This window comes from Malania oleifera, chromosome 7 (genome assembly GCF_029873635.1).
Source record: "Malania oleifera isolate guangnan ecotype guangnan chromosome 7, ASM2987363v1, whole genome shotgun sequence".
Taxonomy (NCBI): Eukaryota; Viridiplantae; Streptophyta; class Magnoliopsida; order Santalales; family Ximeniaceae; genus Malania; species Malania oleifera.
Window position 1 is genome coordinate 63,674,306 of NC_080423.1, and position 17,596 is coordinate 63,691,901.

The 17,596-nt window shown below is 36.8% G+C and overlaps 1 protein-coding gene across 2 annotated transcripts in view; it reads right to left on the bottom strand.

Annotated features, from left to right (window-relative positions):
• The window catches only part of LOC131160059 (ABC transporter C family member 2), a 90,657-nt gene that overhangs the window by 35,028 nt on the left and 38,033 nt on the right, over positions 1–17,596 (bottom strand). For both annotated transcript variants that reach the window (XM_058115374.1, XM_058115373.1), the window contains exons 10-12: positions 13,756–13,821; positions 8,822–8,896; positions 3,135–3,242 (exon numbers count right to left, since the gene is read on the bottom strand). In XM_058115374.1, coding sequence (XP_057971357.1) covers positions 3,135–3,242; positions 8,822–8,896; positions 13,756–13,821 — 249 coding nt within the window. The remainder of the gene's footprint in view (positions 1–3,134; positions 3,243–8,821; positions 8,897–13,755; positions 13,822–17,596) is intronic.

A 17,596-nucleotide genomic window follows, 5' to 3' on the forward strand; every position in this document is an offset into this window, starting at 1 on the left:
TTTGTTTTTTTTTTTTTTTTTGTGCCCAGTGGGGGCACTTTGGATTCACTTTTATTACACAAAATTTTGACAGGTCTATTAGCAATTGTTGTTTGAGTGATCCACCGTGGGTCATTTTCTTGGTCTGTTTGGGGGCGGGGGCGGGGGGGGGGGCGGGGGCGGGGGCAGGGGGGGGGGGGGGGAGCAGTCAATTGGTATTCAATTTGACAGGGTTATTTTTAATGATGACTGAATGGATGAATTTTATAATCTATCTCAATGGATATTGTTTAGAACATTATCTGATTATTCCCCTTTTCTTATATTCTAGTAAGACTAAGTGGGATCCTACCCGTTTTCATTTTGGGAATAGGTGGCTAGATCAATACTCTTCTCATTTTTTGGCCAGGGAAATGCAAACTGATTGTTCAGTGAAGAAGATTAGGAGGATTTAATTCTATAAATAAATTGAGGCATCTTATAGATATTTTGGTGTTTTGGGGGATATTAGGGTTAAGAAATCTGGTGCTCTGTGTGACATTGAATTTGTATTTGTGTTCCAAGATGAAGGCTGAGCTGTGTGTTTTTTGAAAGGATGAGTTCAATGATTTGATTTTTAAGGAGGTTAGGCACAAAATATCAGATTTGAGTTTGTTAAGGAAGATCATAGTAATTCTAGATTGTTTCATAGGTCACCTAATGAGGAGAGAAAATTGAATTTCATCAGATGGAGGGGAGGATAGGTTTTCAGGGATTCTAGCTTGATTGCCGAGAGATCACAGATACCTTTTAAAATCTTTATTCTCAGGAAGATAACTTTAGCCATATGATTGAGGGTTTGGAGTGGAGCTCTATAGCTAATGAATGAGTATTTTGGTTGTAAAGGTTTTTTTAGGAGGAGGTGAGGGTTGCTGTGTTCGGGATGGAGATAGAATCCTGATCCAGATAGATTTAATATAGCTTTGTTCAGGATTGTTGGGAAGTGATGAGAGTCGATTTGTCAAAGATTTTCATGAATTTAAAACTTTTATTTGAATGAGGCCATTGGCAAGAGCATTAATTCTACTTCTATCACTTTGGTGCCTAATGAAAATCATTATATTAAGATGATGGATTTTAGGCCCATCAGGCCAGTGATTATCATGTACAAGATTATTGTGAAGGTCCTTGTTAATTGGTAAGTGGAGTTTTAACTTCTGAGTTATACTATATGTAATGCTTAAAGAATGCTTTTGCAGGAGTAGGCAAATTTTTTTTTGGACACAATATTGGTGGCTAATGATGTGGTGGAGGATGTCCATAAGAGGGGAGGAAGAATAAGAGTATTGTATTTAGTTAGATTTTGAGAAACCCTATGATCAGATTATTTTCAGCTTTTTAGCTAAGGTATTGGTGATAAGGTGGAGGCCTTGAATAAGGTGATCATTATAAACATGGAACCTAACTCGTAGCTCTGGGATTTGAGGGATGTGAGACAAGGCACCCCTTTTTGTCCTTGTTTGCTTGTGCTTGTTGTCAATATTATGATTAGGTTGATAAATAGCTGTGGATTAAGGTTATGTGAAGGAGAATGATGTTGAGCAGGAGAGGGTTGTTGTGTCACAGTTACAACTTGTGGATGACACTATGTGTTTCTTGTCTGATGACAAGAAATCTTTAAACAAATGTTCTTACTATCCTGCATACTTCTTAGAGGGTGTCTGTTCTTAAAATTATTGTGGATAAAAAGTGGTACTTACGCTATTACTTTGAGTTTACATAGGTCTTTAGCACTGGCTTCATTAGCTAATTGTTGTTTGACATATTTAGGAGTAATTTTTTCCTCTTGATCATAGGGAATTTTTTAACAAATGTTCTTACTATCCAAGCAGACTTTTGAGCGGGTGTCTAATCTTAAAATTAATGTGGATAAAAGTTGTATCATTGCTATCAATTTGAGTTTAGATAGGTCTTTTAGCATTGGTTCCATTAGATGGTTGTTTTAGATTGGCCTTGACTTACCTAAGAGTTCGTTCATGTGGTAATTCTATATCTCTGACTTTCACCTCTCCATGGTTCATAATGCTTCTAATTTTGTATTTTTTAACTAATTGCTGACAGCACTGTTTCTTGGGATGCCATGTTCTTATGAATCCTAATCAAGAGGCTTTGGAGCTCTTATTTATGCTTTGGCTGCCTCGTGCACGTTTCTTTGAAATCTTTTCTTGATCATTCGATATGCTCACCATATCTTTTCCTCGTCATCATAGTATTAGGAGCCAAGAGTTCCCTAAAAGATAAAGGCATTGATTTCATTAGTAGTTCTTAATGAAGTTAAGACCAAAAGTATGCTGCACAGTAGGAGGTATAAGGCTTTATCTGTTTTGATAGTTCTGAGATTACTTCTAATTTGCCCCATTTTCGCTAGTTTGTGGGGGATTTTGTTGGAAAGTAACGCACAAATTTTTACTGGAAGGTGTTTGACTGTATCATTGCTCTTGCATAGAATTCGATTATTGATATCTCTTTGGCTTTTTTCTGGCTATTAGGGGACTTGCTTTTCAGATTTCTAGCATGATTGGTATGCAATATTGATGTGAAATTTGTTTTTTATTTTATTTTTTCATTGCAATTTTAAAAAAAAAAATTTGAGGTTATTTTATCCTCCACTTGTTATACTCCTCTCTCTTAATGAAGCCTCTTTTTTATCAATAAAAAAAAAAAAAATCTTGATAAGATAGTAATTGAACACACACACAATACTTTTGTGAAACTATTTATCACGGTACCATCATAATAAACTGAACAGAGTCTATTCCTCACCCTTGCTTCATGTAGACAGGAAACCACAGTACCATATGTTTACGCCTACATCAAATCCCATCATATTAAACTTTGGTAGGTCCCCTATAACCTTTTTCAGGATTCCAATAATCCAATAGTAAAAAAATTCCAATTTTCTTTAAATACAATGTGAAGATCTTCACAAATAAACTGTCTTCAAAATTATTGGAAGTCCACTAATTATATAATTGTATGTCCATGATACATCAGTATATTGGCCACTAAATGCAGTGTGTTGACACACGCTCATGCGCACATGCAGAGGGAATTGTACAGCACTAAGTTACTTAATATAATATAAATACGTAATAAATGGTAAACTGAGTGCATGCCTGGAGTGCCTCAGCGTCAGTTGTCATCAGGTTGGTTATTTTCCCAGATGCAAACCTTTTGCGGCCCTCATGAGTTAGCCTTAAAGATTTACGAAAGACAGCAGCAACCTACAAATCATAACAGTCACAAAAAGATAAATCAACACTATCAGAACATTCAATTGCAAAAAGAAAATAGAATCTAATAGACTAAAATAAATAGATAAAATACCTATACTATAAAAATAGCCAAACAAAACATAACTTGTGCATGTATGCAAGCATATTCAGGATTCGGCTTTGTAAATGCATCTTTCCACTACTACTACTACTACTACTACTACCAAAAAAAAAAACATAACTTGTGCATGCATGCATGCATGCAAGCATATTCAGGGTTCGGCTTTGTAGATGCATCTTACCACTACTATTACTACAAAAAAAACATAACTTTTGTAAATCCATACTACTACTACTACTAATACAAACAAAACATAACTTGTGCATGCATGCAAGCATATTCAGGGTTTGGCTTTGTAAATGCATCTTACTCCTACTACTACTACTACTACTACTAAGGGTTCGGCTTTGTAAATGCATATTACTACTACTACTACTACTACTACTACAAACAAAACATAACTTTTGTAAATGCATACTACTACTACTAACAAAACATAACTTGTGCATGTATGCAAGCATATTCAGTGTTCGGCTTTGTAATTGCATCTTACTACTACTAAGGGTTCAGCTTTGTAAATGCATACTACTAAGCATATTCAGGGTTCGGCTTTGTAAATGCATACTACTACTACAACAAACAAAACATAACTTTTGTAAGTGCATACTACTACTACTAACAAAACATAACTTGTGCATGCATGCAAGCATATTCAGGGTTCAGCTTTGTAAATACATCTTACTACTACTAAGTGTTCGGTTTTGTCAATACATACTGCTAAAGCATATTCAGGGGCTTTGTAACTGCATCTTACTACTACTAAAGGTTCAGATTTGTCAGGGTTTGGCTTTGTAACTTAATACTACTATTACATATTACTACTACTACTACTACTACTACTACTACATATTACAACTACTACTGCCAAGGTATTAAATTTCGATTTCAACTCAAATTTCGAAGCTCCAAAAGTACAGAAATTTCGATGAAAATTTTGATTTCGATGTCAATTTCAATTTCGATTTGAAAAAATAACGAAAATTAGTAGTAAAACATGAAATTCTTTGTGAAACTTTAGAAATGGTTAACAAACATAATAATATAAATTTTAGGACTAATACATTACAAATTAAATACATCTATGCTTTGTATGAGGGAGAAAAGTTGTAAAATAGTATGTGTATCAAACATATTTGTAAGATAATGTACATTAAACATATTCAGTTAATACAAATGAAATTCATAAATCATTATTATTTATTATACAAATAATGATAATTTAGGCATGAATCATGAATGGTTAAATAAAATGCTACTGTAAGTTATTTTTTCATATGATTTCAAAAGTACTTGTAATATCTTTTGTTTCGATAAAATAAATTAAGATAGAAATTTAACTAAAATTTGATCGTATAGTTAAAATTGCAACAAGTTTCGCTAAAATTTCAAGATTTCGATAAATTTCAAATGATTCAATGAGATTTCGACGGAAATTATGCAAAATGGAAATCGACTGCCATTTCGATTTCGAGGGTGACGGAAATCGGAAATTTCGATGGAAATTTCGACAATTTCATGGAAATTTAAGACCATGACTACTACATCCTACTACTACTACTACTATTATTATTGATGATAAAGGAAATATTATTATTATTGATGATAAAAGAAGTTTCTTAAGGATAAGAACAGGGAAAAAAAACTACAACCAGAAAAAGGACAAGCATTCCTCAAAAGAAACCAAAGAAATGAAAAGAAGCGAAAATCTAACCTAATGCAATTCCCAAAAAAAAAAAAAAAAAGAACCCTTCTTAACCCTTTCCATCAAATTAATAGAACAATAAAAAGTCAATTATGGATACTAAACTTTAAAGTAACATGGCAACAGGTCGCCATGACAACTGATAACCATAAAATCAGATTTTCAATTTTTGCAAAAACTAACAAAAAAGACAGAAAACTAGAACCATATGCAAATGCATGGTCATAACCTTTATGTTGATAAATCGAGGAATTCGGACATGCTAATACTCTCTAAAGTTCCGAGGCTTCTTTCACAAGGATATAAAACCGTGTTGAAGTCTACCTGTCCCTAATGACCTAAGAGGCATCCCATTTTACTTTAATCTCTAAAAGCTTCTCCACAGCAGATGCCCGGAGTATCCTTCACCTGGACTTTAAACTTCAGTGAAAACCCACATGAAGTTGTCCTCCAAGCTCCTGAAAAGGCAAGATTCCAAAAGGTTTTAATTGTGCGTTCCAGAATATACACAACATTCCTTTTCCACAAAACAAGAAGGCCTCTGCATTTCCAGCAGCTCCTAGATAAATCCATATGCAGTTTTTGTCCCCATAGGCTGCTGATCATAAACCCATAAATAGACTCAACTTTGGTTTCCTCTGGCTCTATGCATATTACATCAGCTCTCCACTCTTTGAGAAAACATTCAACCATTGTCCTTTTTGAACTGTCATTCAAACCCTTAACATTCCATGACATCAATTTCATCAACATGATTTCCCCAATAGTCCCCAGTTTCTACCAGCCTCTTCTGAGTCAGAAACACCTCCAAAATTTTCATAATTCACCGATAATTCTAGCCCTTTCTGTTACTATCCTTCCTTTCACTGCAGTGCTCTTGTTTTTTGGTAATAAGCTTCCCTTCTTCTCTTCTTTTTTTTCTCAATTTCTTCAAAGAGGCTCATAGACATTTCTTCAAAACCGTTGAAGGACACTCTGATAATCTTACTAACCATCTTCATCTCACAGGCAACCAAATCAGAGAAGACCGGCTCCATAAAAAGCAGATACTGTCAGTAGGGCTGCAAACAAGCCAAGCTGAGTTTTAACGAGTTCAGGCTCGGCTCAGTAAACTAAAGGTTCAGCTTAGGCTCGGGCTCAAATCAAAATGAGCTTAAAAATTTGAGCTCAAGCTCAGCTTGAAAATAAAAGTACAAGCTCGGGCTCGGCTCACTTCACCTTCCACAAGCTTAGTTTTTCCAGAAATTTTAAATCATTAAACTTGAATAACTATTTGTAAAATTGGGCCATGGATCACAAAATGAACCCCAAGAGCAGGTCCAAACTACAAGAGTAGATTAAGCCTGAGCCCTCTGCCCATAAACATAATCTTTTCCTAGTGCAAGTTGAATTTTATAAGGTGGATTAGAGTTTCAAATTTTTTATGTAGTCGATGTAGGACAGAGAGGAGTTCATTTGTGATTCTGCAACCAGTAACTCTCAATAATGATTCAAGAGTCCCATCAATTCCAGCAACAACACGTCCAACTCCAGGATTCAGCACTGGTCAGAACATTTGATCATTGCCAACAAGATGATGGCCAGCTCCAGGACTCGGCACTGATCCAAAAACCTGATCAATGCTGGTGAAATAATTGCAAACATATAATCAGAAACTGTAACATCAGAAAAGCAGCTTGTCTTCTCTTTTTTTTTTTTTTTTTTTAATCAGAAAATTATAATTATAGACCAAAAAGGAGGTGTACAAGGACTCTGGGGCAAACCCAGGAAGGGAGCCCAAAGCTCACACACAACCAAAGAACAGCAAATAATACTCAACCTGGGGACCCCAGGGGCACACAGGCCTCAAGAAAAAAGCACCAACTAACTACTGCTCAAAAACAACAAAACCTGGGCATACCCAGGGGTGCAAGCACCAAAAACTACAACTCAAATACAAAGAGAGGGAAATTTATCATATACTATTCTAAAAGTGTGTGTCTGAACCACTTTTATAATAGCCTCCGGCTGAGTAACAGTGCCATTGAATCTCCTCTTGTTTCGAAAGAGCCCCAAACAGTAAACTGTGATGGCCAAACAAGCTCTCTTGACCACTGCTTGAACCCCAGTGCCTTTGCCTTCCTTGTGGAGCCATTTAAGACTAGCCTTAATAGTAGTCATAGCCCTAGTCACACCCAGCCAACTCCTAATGGAAATCCAAACTGAAGAAGAAAATCTGCATTTAAAAAACAGATGGTCCAGTGTGTCTATTTCAGAACAACAGAACACACAGGTTTTATCAATCCCCTCCCCCCAGATTTTCTCCTTTAGTTCCCAAACAACATTCCCAGACCTTCTGCCCCACAATTTAAGGGGTACCCAAAACTCCAAAAGGACCAGAATGACACCCAGAAGCCATTAACAAATTGTAACTGGAAAGTGGAAACCCAACTCAATTTGGTTGCACAGATGCAGAACCCTAATCAGCACCATAAATTTCATAGCGACCAAGCTCTGTAACCAGGGTGTAAACTCCTATGCAGATCATAAACCACAATCAAGTTGGTGTTCCTCCGACCCAACTCAAAACTGGTGAACAGAAATTCTGGGGAGTGGGGATGAACCAATGCCTGAACATTCGAACTAGACTGAGTCACGTTCTCCCAGCTCAAAGTCTCCCTGACAAGGTCTCTGCATCGGAGGGACTGCCCTCAAATGGTTTGTTGATTGCCGCTGGAACCTTATCACCAATTCACCATTGATACCCATGCTGAAGTTAGCTTCTTCAACCCTAAATGAAGTGAATGAGCATCCCAAGTCCCAACATATTAAGGAAGTTTTATTATTATTTATTTTTTCTTGAAATTGTTTTGGGAACTTTATTTGTATTTGGCAGTGATGGCTGATGGCTTCCTACATGGAAGCCAGATTGCACCACCAGGGCAAACTTGAAAAGAAAAAATTACATAGAATACGCCTAATCTGAGCCTATTATCGATCATAACTGAGTTTTTGACTGAGTTGCTCACGAGTCAAAACAAGCCGAGCCCGCCTGTGCTCCTGAAAATTGAGCTTGGGAATTGCTCATTTATATAATAAATAAACCCAAACAAGCTCTTACTAGGCCAAGCTCCTGAGCCACTCACGAGCAGCTTGGTTCATTTTAACTGTCAGAACCCAGCTTTTTCAGCTCCTTGATTTCTAGGGGAAAAGGCCCTTGATGAGTTTCATCCAAACAAAGCTCAAAAGCTAGAATTAATGCAAGGTAACCTTCACCATCTAGGAGCCTGGGAGAGGCCACTGCATTCCACAGGTTCCTCCCTGAGGGTCAGGGGAGAAGTGGGTTGCCTTGCATCAAGAAGACCGTCAGGGGAGAAGCTTCATTATTGTTATTTGTTAGAGAGACTTCGTAACAAAACAATGGTACCCATTTCAATTGAAAATTTAGTCCACAACAATAAATTAACTAGTTGGGTTAAGTTACCTGGCTTATCCATTGGCATGCTTGTCACACAAGCAAAATCACAGCTAAAAAAGCTCAAAAGCAAGGCAAAGAAAGACTTTCGTGGCCTAACGCAAGGTCAACTATTGACCACAAGCCCAAAAGATATTGCACACAGTGACATGGCCATGTTCTCTGGAACCATTTGCAGCATGGTATTAATTAAATAAAAAAATATGCATATTGAGGTGCCCAAGAAGGCAACAGATCAAAGTAAAGTGAAATATACCTAAACAAGCACCAAAAGAATAGAAAATAGATAAGAAAAAAGAAAAAAAATTTACCAAAGTTGATCTTAGCCGGAAACCAACACGCATGACATTTTGAAAATATTGAGCTTCACATAGCACCCCAAATGCCTGGATCAAATTGAACCCAATCACAATAAAATACAAAGGAACAGTCACAAATCCCATAGACTCAGGATATGACCATAAAAATACAAGCTTATGACTTCGTAAAATAAAATAAGCATGGATATATTGCTCAAGAGGTGTGACTGTAGAATGCAAGCTGCTTGTATTTCAGTCCCTTGGGCAACAGATATATATTAAAGGGAAAAAGGAAAAAAAGGCAGCAAAAACAAAATCCATGGGAAATTTTAGCTGTATACAACAAGCAAGGGGTAGAACACCTATGTCTCAAGAATCTGAAAGCCCATTTCCCAGTCTATCAAACAAGAATTTAGGATAAATGCACTGAATCCAGCCTTCCACATTTTTTCTCAAAGCATCCAGTTTCAAGACTCAAACCTGTGCATATGCACGTAACAACTAGATATTTGCATCATGCACCAGCTAAAGGCCCTCAAAGAGTCTATATAAAATTACAGTGATTAAAAAAAAAAAAAAATTCATGTTATTGATCATTGCCTCCAAAAAGACATGGATGCATATTGATTGCATGGTATATTTACAGCCCATTGAGTTTCCAAAAAATCTCAAAACAATATCAATGATAATTCAAAGCATAGTTGTTAGAATCTTAAGATCACAATTCAATTCATATGATTCTTATCAATTCTATATCAAATCAATTCAAATCCTACTAGTGAATCTATAGACAACTGACGTTTTGCCAAATCTAACAAACTGACCTAAAATCTATCCATTCACACGATTTTAGACCTACCATATGCTAACCGACTCTATTGGTTTAAAACCCCATTTCTTTTTTGTACCGCTTTTTTTAATCCTACTCCATGTCAGTTTTGTGCTTTAAAAAAAAATAAATAAAGAAGGAACATTTATGCCATACGTTGCCTTCAGAAAACCATTCTTCACTCTTGGAGGAATATAGTGTTTTGCCATTGAGAAGGGACAAAACACTCAATGGCTAAGATGGTGCTCATGTTTCATTGTGTTGTTTAAGATTCGAAAGTTGGTTTTCTTAGTAGTTTGTTGAATAGGTATCATTTTTTATTTTTATTTTTTATTTTCAACTCGAGCAATAATATGCATGAAATATTTTTTTGTTAATTGCTGATAAACACCAAAAGCTCAATTTTTTATTGTTTTTACTTGATTCCTTCCCTTAAACAGCATAAATTTCATCATTCTTAATATTTCTTGACTCATTCCCTTACTTTTCATTTTGTTTAGGGAAAGCATTAACATGAAGTTCATACCAAATCTTGCATTTCAATTTGATTCTCAGTTCTCAATTCCCAAAATTGGAATTTCAAATCACAATTTGAATCTCAATTTAACAACTACAATTTGAAGGACATGAAGACAAACCTCAAAGTCATTTCATGAAAATTCATTTAATGAAGAACATCTTTAATGACATCCTAATTTTTCAGTTACAATCATACATTAAAATACTGACGATAGGCTAATCTATCAGCCCCATATAATGTGCTGCAATATTACCATGTGGTGAAAGTGTATTATTGACATTTTATGTATACGAGGTCTTCTATAAATACAGTGGGAGACCCATTCATTAGGCAGGTTCTCCAGTTCTTTTCCTCTATTTTCTCTTTACATGAAAAATTAAACTTACAACAACATTTTACCTAATCATTCATGTCTAAATTATCTTTATTTGTATAATAAATAATATAAAATTGATTTATGAATTTCATTTATATTAACTGAATTTATTTTATACACATATTATATTATGAATATGTTTAATACACATTATGCTACAAATATGTTTAATACACACATTATTTAACAACTACTGCACCTCGTACTTAACATAGATGTACTTGTTTGTAATATATTACAAAACTTGCATTATTAGGTCTATTAACCATTTCTAAAGTTTCATAAAGAATTCCATGATTTACTACTAATTTCCATCATTTTTTCAAATTGAAATTGAAATTGATTTCCCAAAATTTCTGTACTTTTGGAGCTTAGAAATTTAAGTTGAAATTGAATTTTTAAGACCTTGGTTATAGCATGACAACCTTTGCCCCAATTAATATTGACATGAAGGAACCATGGTTCGAATAGTAGGGGAGCTGAACTCACAAACCGCAAGCACTAAGGATCAACTCTTGTTCCCTCAGCACAGGATCCTCAAGTAAGAGCACTTGTCACTTGCCACCTAGTAGCCAGAGCTAAGGGAAGTGATATCATTCACTACTCAAGTCAAACACACAAAGGATCGACATCCCTCCATAGTCCAATTGGATATGAGACGACGCCACCCAAGAGTATACCCAAGGGCCAACAAGGGTGAACATCACAACCTCTGAGCCAAGAGTGAAGTGCAACTTCATTCTCCAATGAGTCGTCCACAGGGCTCCAATCCCATGCAGAAGCCCAAGACACCCCTAAAGAGGATGTCTAGAGCCCGCCCCTAAGCACTCTTCAAGGAGCTCACATAAAGAGGACATTGGGGGAGGTAGGCTGCTTGCTTGGTCTTCCCCGTAAAATAATATCTTCACTGCATTCTCGTTCATGTATGAGTAACCATCAACTTCTCATCTAAGACCGCAACTTCTCCCCAAACCACTTCCTAGCAACTATCTTTTCTTTTTATAAGTAATAAGTTTATTGATATCAAAATGAACACCAAATACACGAGGAGTGTACATGGGGTAAACAAATCAAAAACAAAAATTACAAGAATCTAGTAACTCAAAAACAGAAAAAAATGATTGGTTTCGCAAAGCAGCCAACCAATCCATCAAAGTTGTAAAGAAAAATAGTTTCAGGTCTGAAATGGATCTTTCCTTATCTTCAAAACACCTACTATTTCTCTCCCTCCAAAGACACCACAATAAACAATCAAGAACTATCAACCAAATAAACCCATTTTGATAATGACAAAATCTGCCTGCCAACATGCTAGAAGTCCCACTACAGATTGCGGCATAACCCAGCTCACTCCAAACAAATCCAACACCATAACCCACAAGTCCATTGCAACCGGACAATGAATAAAAAGATGATCAACTGTCTCATTATTACACTTGCACATGTAGCACCAATCCAATATCCAAACGTTTCTTTTTTGTGTCAATCGTTAAGCATTTCCCTAAAGCAGCCATCCAAATGAAAAAAGCTACTCTAGATGGAATTTTCTGTTTCCAAATAGTTTTCCAAGGAAAGCCACAATCTTTGGAGCCCATTAAAATACCATAATAACCTTTAACCAAGAAGCCCTTCTCTCTATCAGATTTCCAGCACATCTTATCCACACCAAACCCCTTGACCGATGCACCATATATGGTATCCATAAAACCAGTCAAGGCTTCTAATTGCCCAAGATGCAGACCCCTAAAGAAACTTACATCCCAAAACAAGACTCCATTATCAAACTTCATAAGCTCAGCCACGCTAGCTTCTTTATCTTGGCAAAATCTATACAAATCAGGATAGCTGACTGCAAGAGACGTCTCACCACACCAATGGTCTTGCCAAAATTTCACCTTAGACCCATTTCCAATATCATATAGAACATGGCCAGAAAAAGAAGGCCATCCCCGACTAATATTTTTCCACAAGCCAACACCATGTGGACCACTAACAGGCCTAGTGCACCAAGCACCCCATTCACAGAATCACAGCCGTATTTCACCTCTATCACTTGCCTCCAAAAAGCAGCCTTCTCCATCCCAAATCTCCATAACCACTTCCCAAGCAAAGCCTAATTAAACTGTCTTACCTTCCTTATCCCCAAACCACCCGAAGAAATGGGAGAGCAAACAGTATCCCATTTTAACCAAATGGAATTTTGGTTCATCGCCAATACCACCCCATAAAAAATTCTTTAGAAGTTTCTCAATATGGTTAGCCACAGCAGCAGCTAGCAACTATCTTATCATAAAAATTCCAACTTACCCTATGAAATATTTGAAACTTACTACCAAGCTCTTGTTGAAACTAAGTTAATACACATCATACTCATGTTCATCAACCATCCTGCCTAAGCAGGCCATAACTCATCATAACCAAGGAATAATTCAAGAATCAAGACTAGCAAAGTCCTTCAGAGTCAATGCAACAACAGCAGAGGAAAATTGGGGGAGCTTTGCCCATTTCAGTGTCAAGGAATTTATTTTTCCAAATTAATCAAGGCTTGTCCAGCCAAAGGCCCAAAAGAAATAATAGAGAAACTAAAAATTTGATGTCATCAGGAAATCGTTCAATTACCAAGGGAAGGGCTTATATAGGGATTTTCTTGATTAGGATTTTCTAGTTTTTTTAAGTTTTGTTTTTATTTCCATTCCGTGTTTTTTCTCTTGTTTACTTTTGCTTGTTGGGCTTTGAGGATTTCTTATCCATCAAGATTGTATTCTCTCTACTCTTTCTTAATACATTTTCTTTTGCAATAGAAAAAAAAAAAATTTGTGCGAGAATCAAGACTGGAAAAATCCCAACTCTGCTTTTACAGACTCCCCCCTCCCCCTGGCGGGGGTGGGGGATTGAAACAACACCAAAGTTTCCATTTATACATCGTGTGTGGAAAAAAAAACACTCAATGATAGCAGTATACTGATGCAGGATTTCTTATAGATAACCCTCAGACTGTATAATTATAGCAATACTCTGGAAATAAAAAGATAAACAATAAATGGTTCCAGCATTCATAATTAATAAATGTACACTATGTCTTCAACATGCATCAATGTCAATGAAGAGCAAAACCATGAAAGAACAATATCAATCTAAATCAAAGCAGCTAACACAAGGCAATTTTTGACTTGAAACACATCAACAAACCAGAAATGAAAACAGAGAATTTGGATTCATACCACTCCAACAAAAATTAGAAAGGCATAGATGTAACCAATCCAAGCTGGATCATCATTTTGCATGGACTGCAATTGGATCATTAAAATATAAAGTCAGTAGTTTAAAAGGAACAAATAAATAAATATATGTACATACACAACACACACGCCACATGTGTATAAAGAAAATTACATCCATTCCATGCAAAGCTCATTCAAAAGTTTCGTTAAGACTTGAAATACTGTGTTAGCTTACAATCAAACAGCATAAGCTTTTTTTGGGGTACTGGTGATCTGACCTACTACCAAAGCCATGGTTGCCAAGAGGAGTTAGGTCCAACTCCCAATGACAGTGTTTTGTTTTATAAAAGATCTTCTGGAGAGTATTTATCCCTGTTAATTATTACACGCGTGGACCAAGACATGAATTTTGAGGAGCATGTGATTGAGAGGGTTGGTAGGAGGTAGGAGGTAGGAGGGGTGGGAGAGGGCTTACTTATATCTTGGAGGCCATTAGCACCTTGCTTTCTAATACGTCCATTTATTTCTTTCCTCCTTTTAGAGTTACCGAGAGCGTCACTAGGATTCTTGAAAGGTTGATGCATGACTTTCTCTGGTTCAGGTCTGAGAAGAATAAGCGAGATCACATACTTAGTTGGGAGACTATTAGGAGACTCAACAAATAGGAAAGGGGCCTAGGCGTTGGAAAAATAATTTCTAGAAACATCTCTCCCATTTCAAAATGGTAGTGGAGGTTCCCTTAGAAGTTGACTCCTCGTGGCACAAGGTGATTAAATAAGCATAGGGCCCATTGGATTGGGCGGGACACAAGACGAAATGGCATTGTTTCTTACGCAAGTCCCTAGCAGTTTGTTTCCCAGGTTGAATGCTTGTTTTTTTCCTCTCACTCATTTCAGAGTGGGTAATGGAAATAGGGTTGAATGTTTGGGTTGGTAAGAGTTCATTAGAGTTGTTGGCGCCTCATTTTTAAAAATTTAGAATCATAAGATTCTCAATTCGAATTGTACAATTCTCGTATCGAGAAAAGGCATAAATCAGTTTGAATCACATGGGAGAATCGCAGAAGATAGTTAATTCAGGTGAATCATAGGATTCACCTTGTAAATCAGTGAATCAAATCAAATCATACAAATTGTAAGATTCGGATGCAACTCCTCTAAAACCCCACATAAAGAATTTTAAACGTTTTTCTTTTTCCATGGCGGCCCTCCATTTACCATTTTCAGAGCTTTGTCCTCCAATAAGTCTGTTTGCCCTCTCATTCCACACCTCTTATTTCTGCCATTTTAGATATGATTAGAAGAAAACCAGAGTTAGAGAAGGAAATCTGTCTTGAAAAGAAAACCAAAGTCAATTAGGTGGGTCAGCTTTTGGTTGGCATGTTGCCCTCTCCACTCCCCTGGATTTAAAGATCTGATTTTCAATAGTTTATATATTTTAGAAAGTTTTGGTTATGTTTTATTTACTTTCTCTTCTTCTTTTAGTTATTAGAAAGTTTTGGTTATGTTTTTATTTACTTTCTGTTCTTTTAGTTATTAGAGCAAGCCCATGCATTAAAAATGACTTTTCTTATTAAACACCATAAAGTTCAAATTTTTATTGTTTTTCATTGATTTTTTATATAAAAAAAGAAGTTATCATTAAAAGATAAAAGAATTTACAAGAGTGAGAATGAGATATCTCCCGAGACAAATTGAGACACTCCAAAACTAAACAAATAAAAATACCCACGAGAAAAGAGATTATGAAGTCAGTGTGTTCCTCCAATCTCTTTGAAACTCCTAGAAGCTTGCCTCTTTAAAAAATCCATAACCGACACACCACAGTGAAGCCAAGTACTTAATTTTTTCACAAACCAGCATCTGGTTTAATTTTTTCCCCAAAATATCTGAGTATTACATTCCATCCATAAACCCCCATAACGCCACAAAAAAATCACACTTCGATACAGTTGCCTATCCTTCCTTCTACCAAAGCCCACAAAGGATATATATCTGAAAAAAACCTTCCACCTAAGGAGGGCAAAATCAGCTTTCTCCCATAATTCCAAAAAGCATATTCCACATACTCCAAGCAAATTCACATTGCAAAAGAAGGTGAGAAGCTGTCTCAGAGTTCTTGTAACAGAGTAGACATACATCGGGAGAGATGACCTTCATAGGTCTCCTAATTTACCAAGTTATCAGTATTTATCTTATCAAGCACAACCAACCAAGTGAAAGCCTTTATTTTAGGGGGAACCTTAGCCTTCCAAATAGTAAAGTAGAGCAGGAAAAAAAGTTGGAACGAATCAAAAAATCGAAAAAATATTGGCAAGAAAACACTCCCTAACTGGTCCAAAGACCAAGAACGTACGTCCCTCCCCAAAGAAAGGTTACTCCCATTCAATAAAGAAAACAAAGATGACAATTCCACCATCTCCCTATCATTGAGAGGTCTCCTAAAGTGGAGATTCCAGGAAACCAAAGGGCTGCTCAGGTCACCAACAAAAAAAAAAAAACACTTAATTTTGCTCAGAACTTAAATGAAACAGACAAGGGGAAGAAGTGGAAAACGGTGTGTTTCCCAGCCAATGGTCTTTCCAAAAACGAATATGAGAACCCACCCATCCCCCTTCAAGTTTAGTGTGAGGGATGAAAAAAGGATACATCTGAGAAATGGACCTCCACGGACTCCCAAAAAAGCATCTTAAATTGGCATTGGTATCCCACCCATTCTTATCCATCCCAAACTTTCTTTTTATTACTTTCTGCCAAAGGGACGATTCTTCTAGAAGGAAGTGCCGTAGCCATTTAACTAGAAGAGCGATATTTTTAGACACCAGCTTACTAAGACCCAAACACCCCCCCCCCCCTCCTTTTTAGATCTACAAACCTCATTCCAGCTCACTAAATGATCACTATGACTCCCCCCGCCAGACCACAAAAACTCTCTCAGAATCCTCTCAAGCTTGCTAGCAATCCCCACCAAAATCTTAAAAATTGACAGGAAATATAACGGGATGCTACCAAGACAAGCCTGAATTAAAGTAATTCTATTCCCAAGAGAGAAGAGGGCTCCTTCCAATCATCTAGTCTCTTCGTCATCCTTTCCACTATCAGATTCCAAAAAATCTGCAGCTCTAGGGTTACCCCCCAAAGGGACACCTAAGTCAGTCAATGGCCATTCCAAAATACCACCACCCACTTTGTTAGCCCACTCCCTAACATGCTCAGCCAGCAAATTCATAGCCACTAAACCACTCTTCCCCATATTAATATTAAGCTCGGTTTCTCTCTCGAATATGTGAAGAATACCCAAGATTCTCTCGGAAGAAAGACTCTGATCATCTAAAAAGAATATGGTGTCATCAGCAAACTAGAGATGAGAAACCAACACACCCTCTCTCTCCACTTCTAGACCTCTAACCAAACCCCTCTCCGCCGCCCAATCCACCATCCTACTCAAAACATCTGCTACAAGGACAAACAAAAAAGGGGATAGAGGGTCTCCTTGTCTAATACTCCTTGAAGTACCAAACCAAGATTTAGGCTCACCATTCAGAATTACCAAATACCACATGTTAGACAAACAGCCCCTGATCTACCGATGCCAACTCACACCAAAACCCTTTCTCACAAAAACCCTATCAAAGAAACTCCAACTCACTCTATCATAGGCTTTCTCAAAATCTAGTTTAAAAACGAAACCACTCCTTATTCCTACGAATATCCTCCACCACCTCATTGGCAACTAAAATAGCATCCACTATATACCTCCCCACCCCCCCACCCCCAACATGAACGTACTTTGAGCGCTAGAGATGGTATCAAGAAGCACCACACTCAACCTATTAGCTATG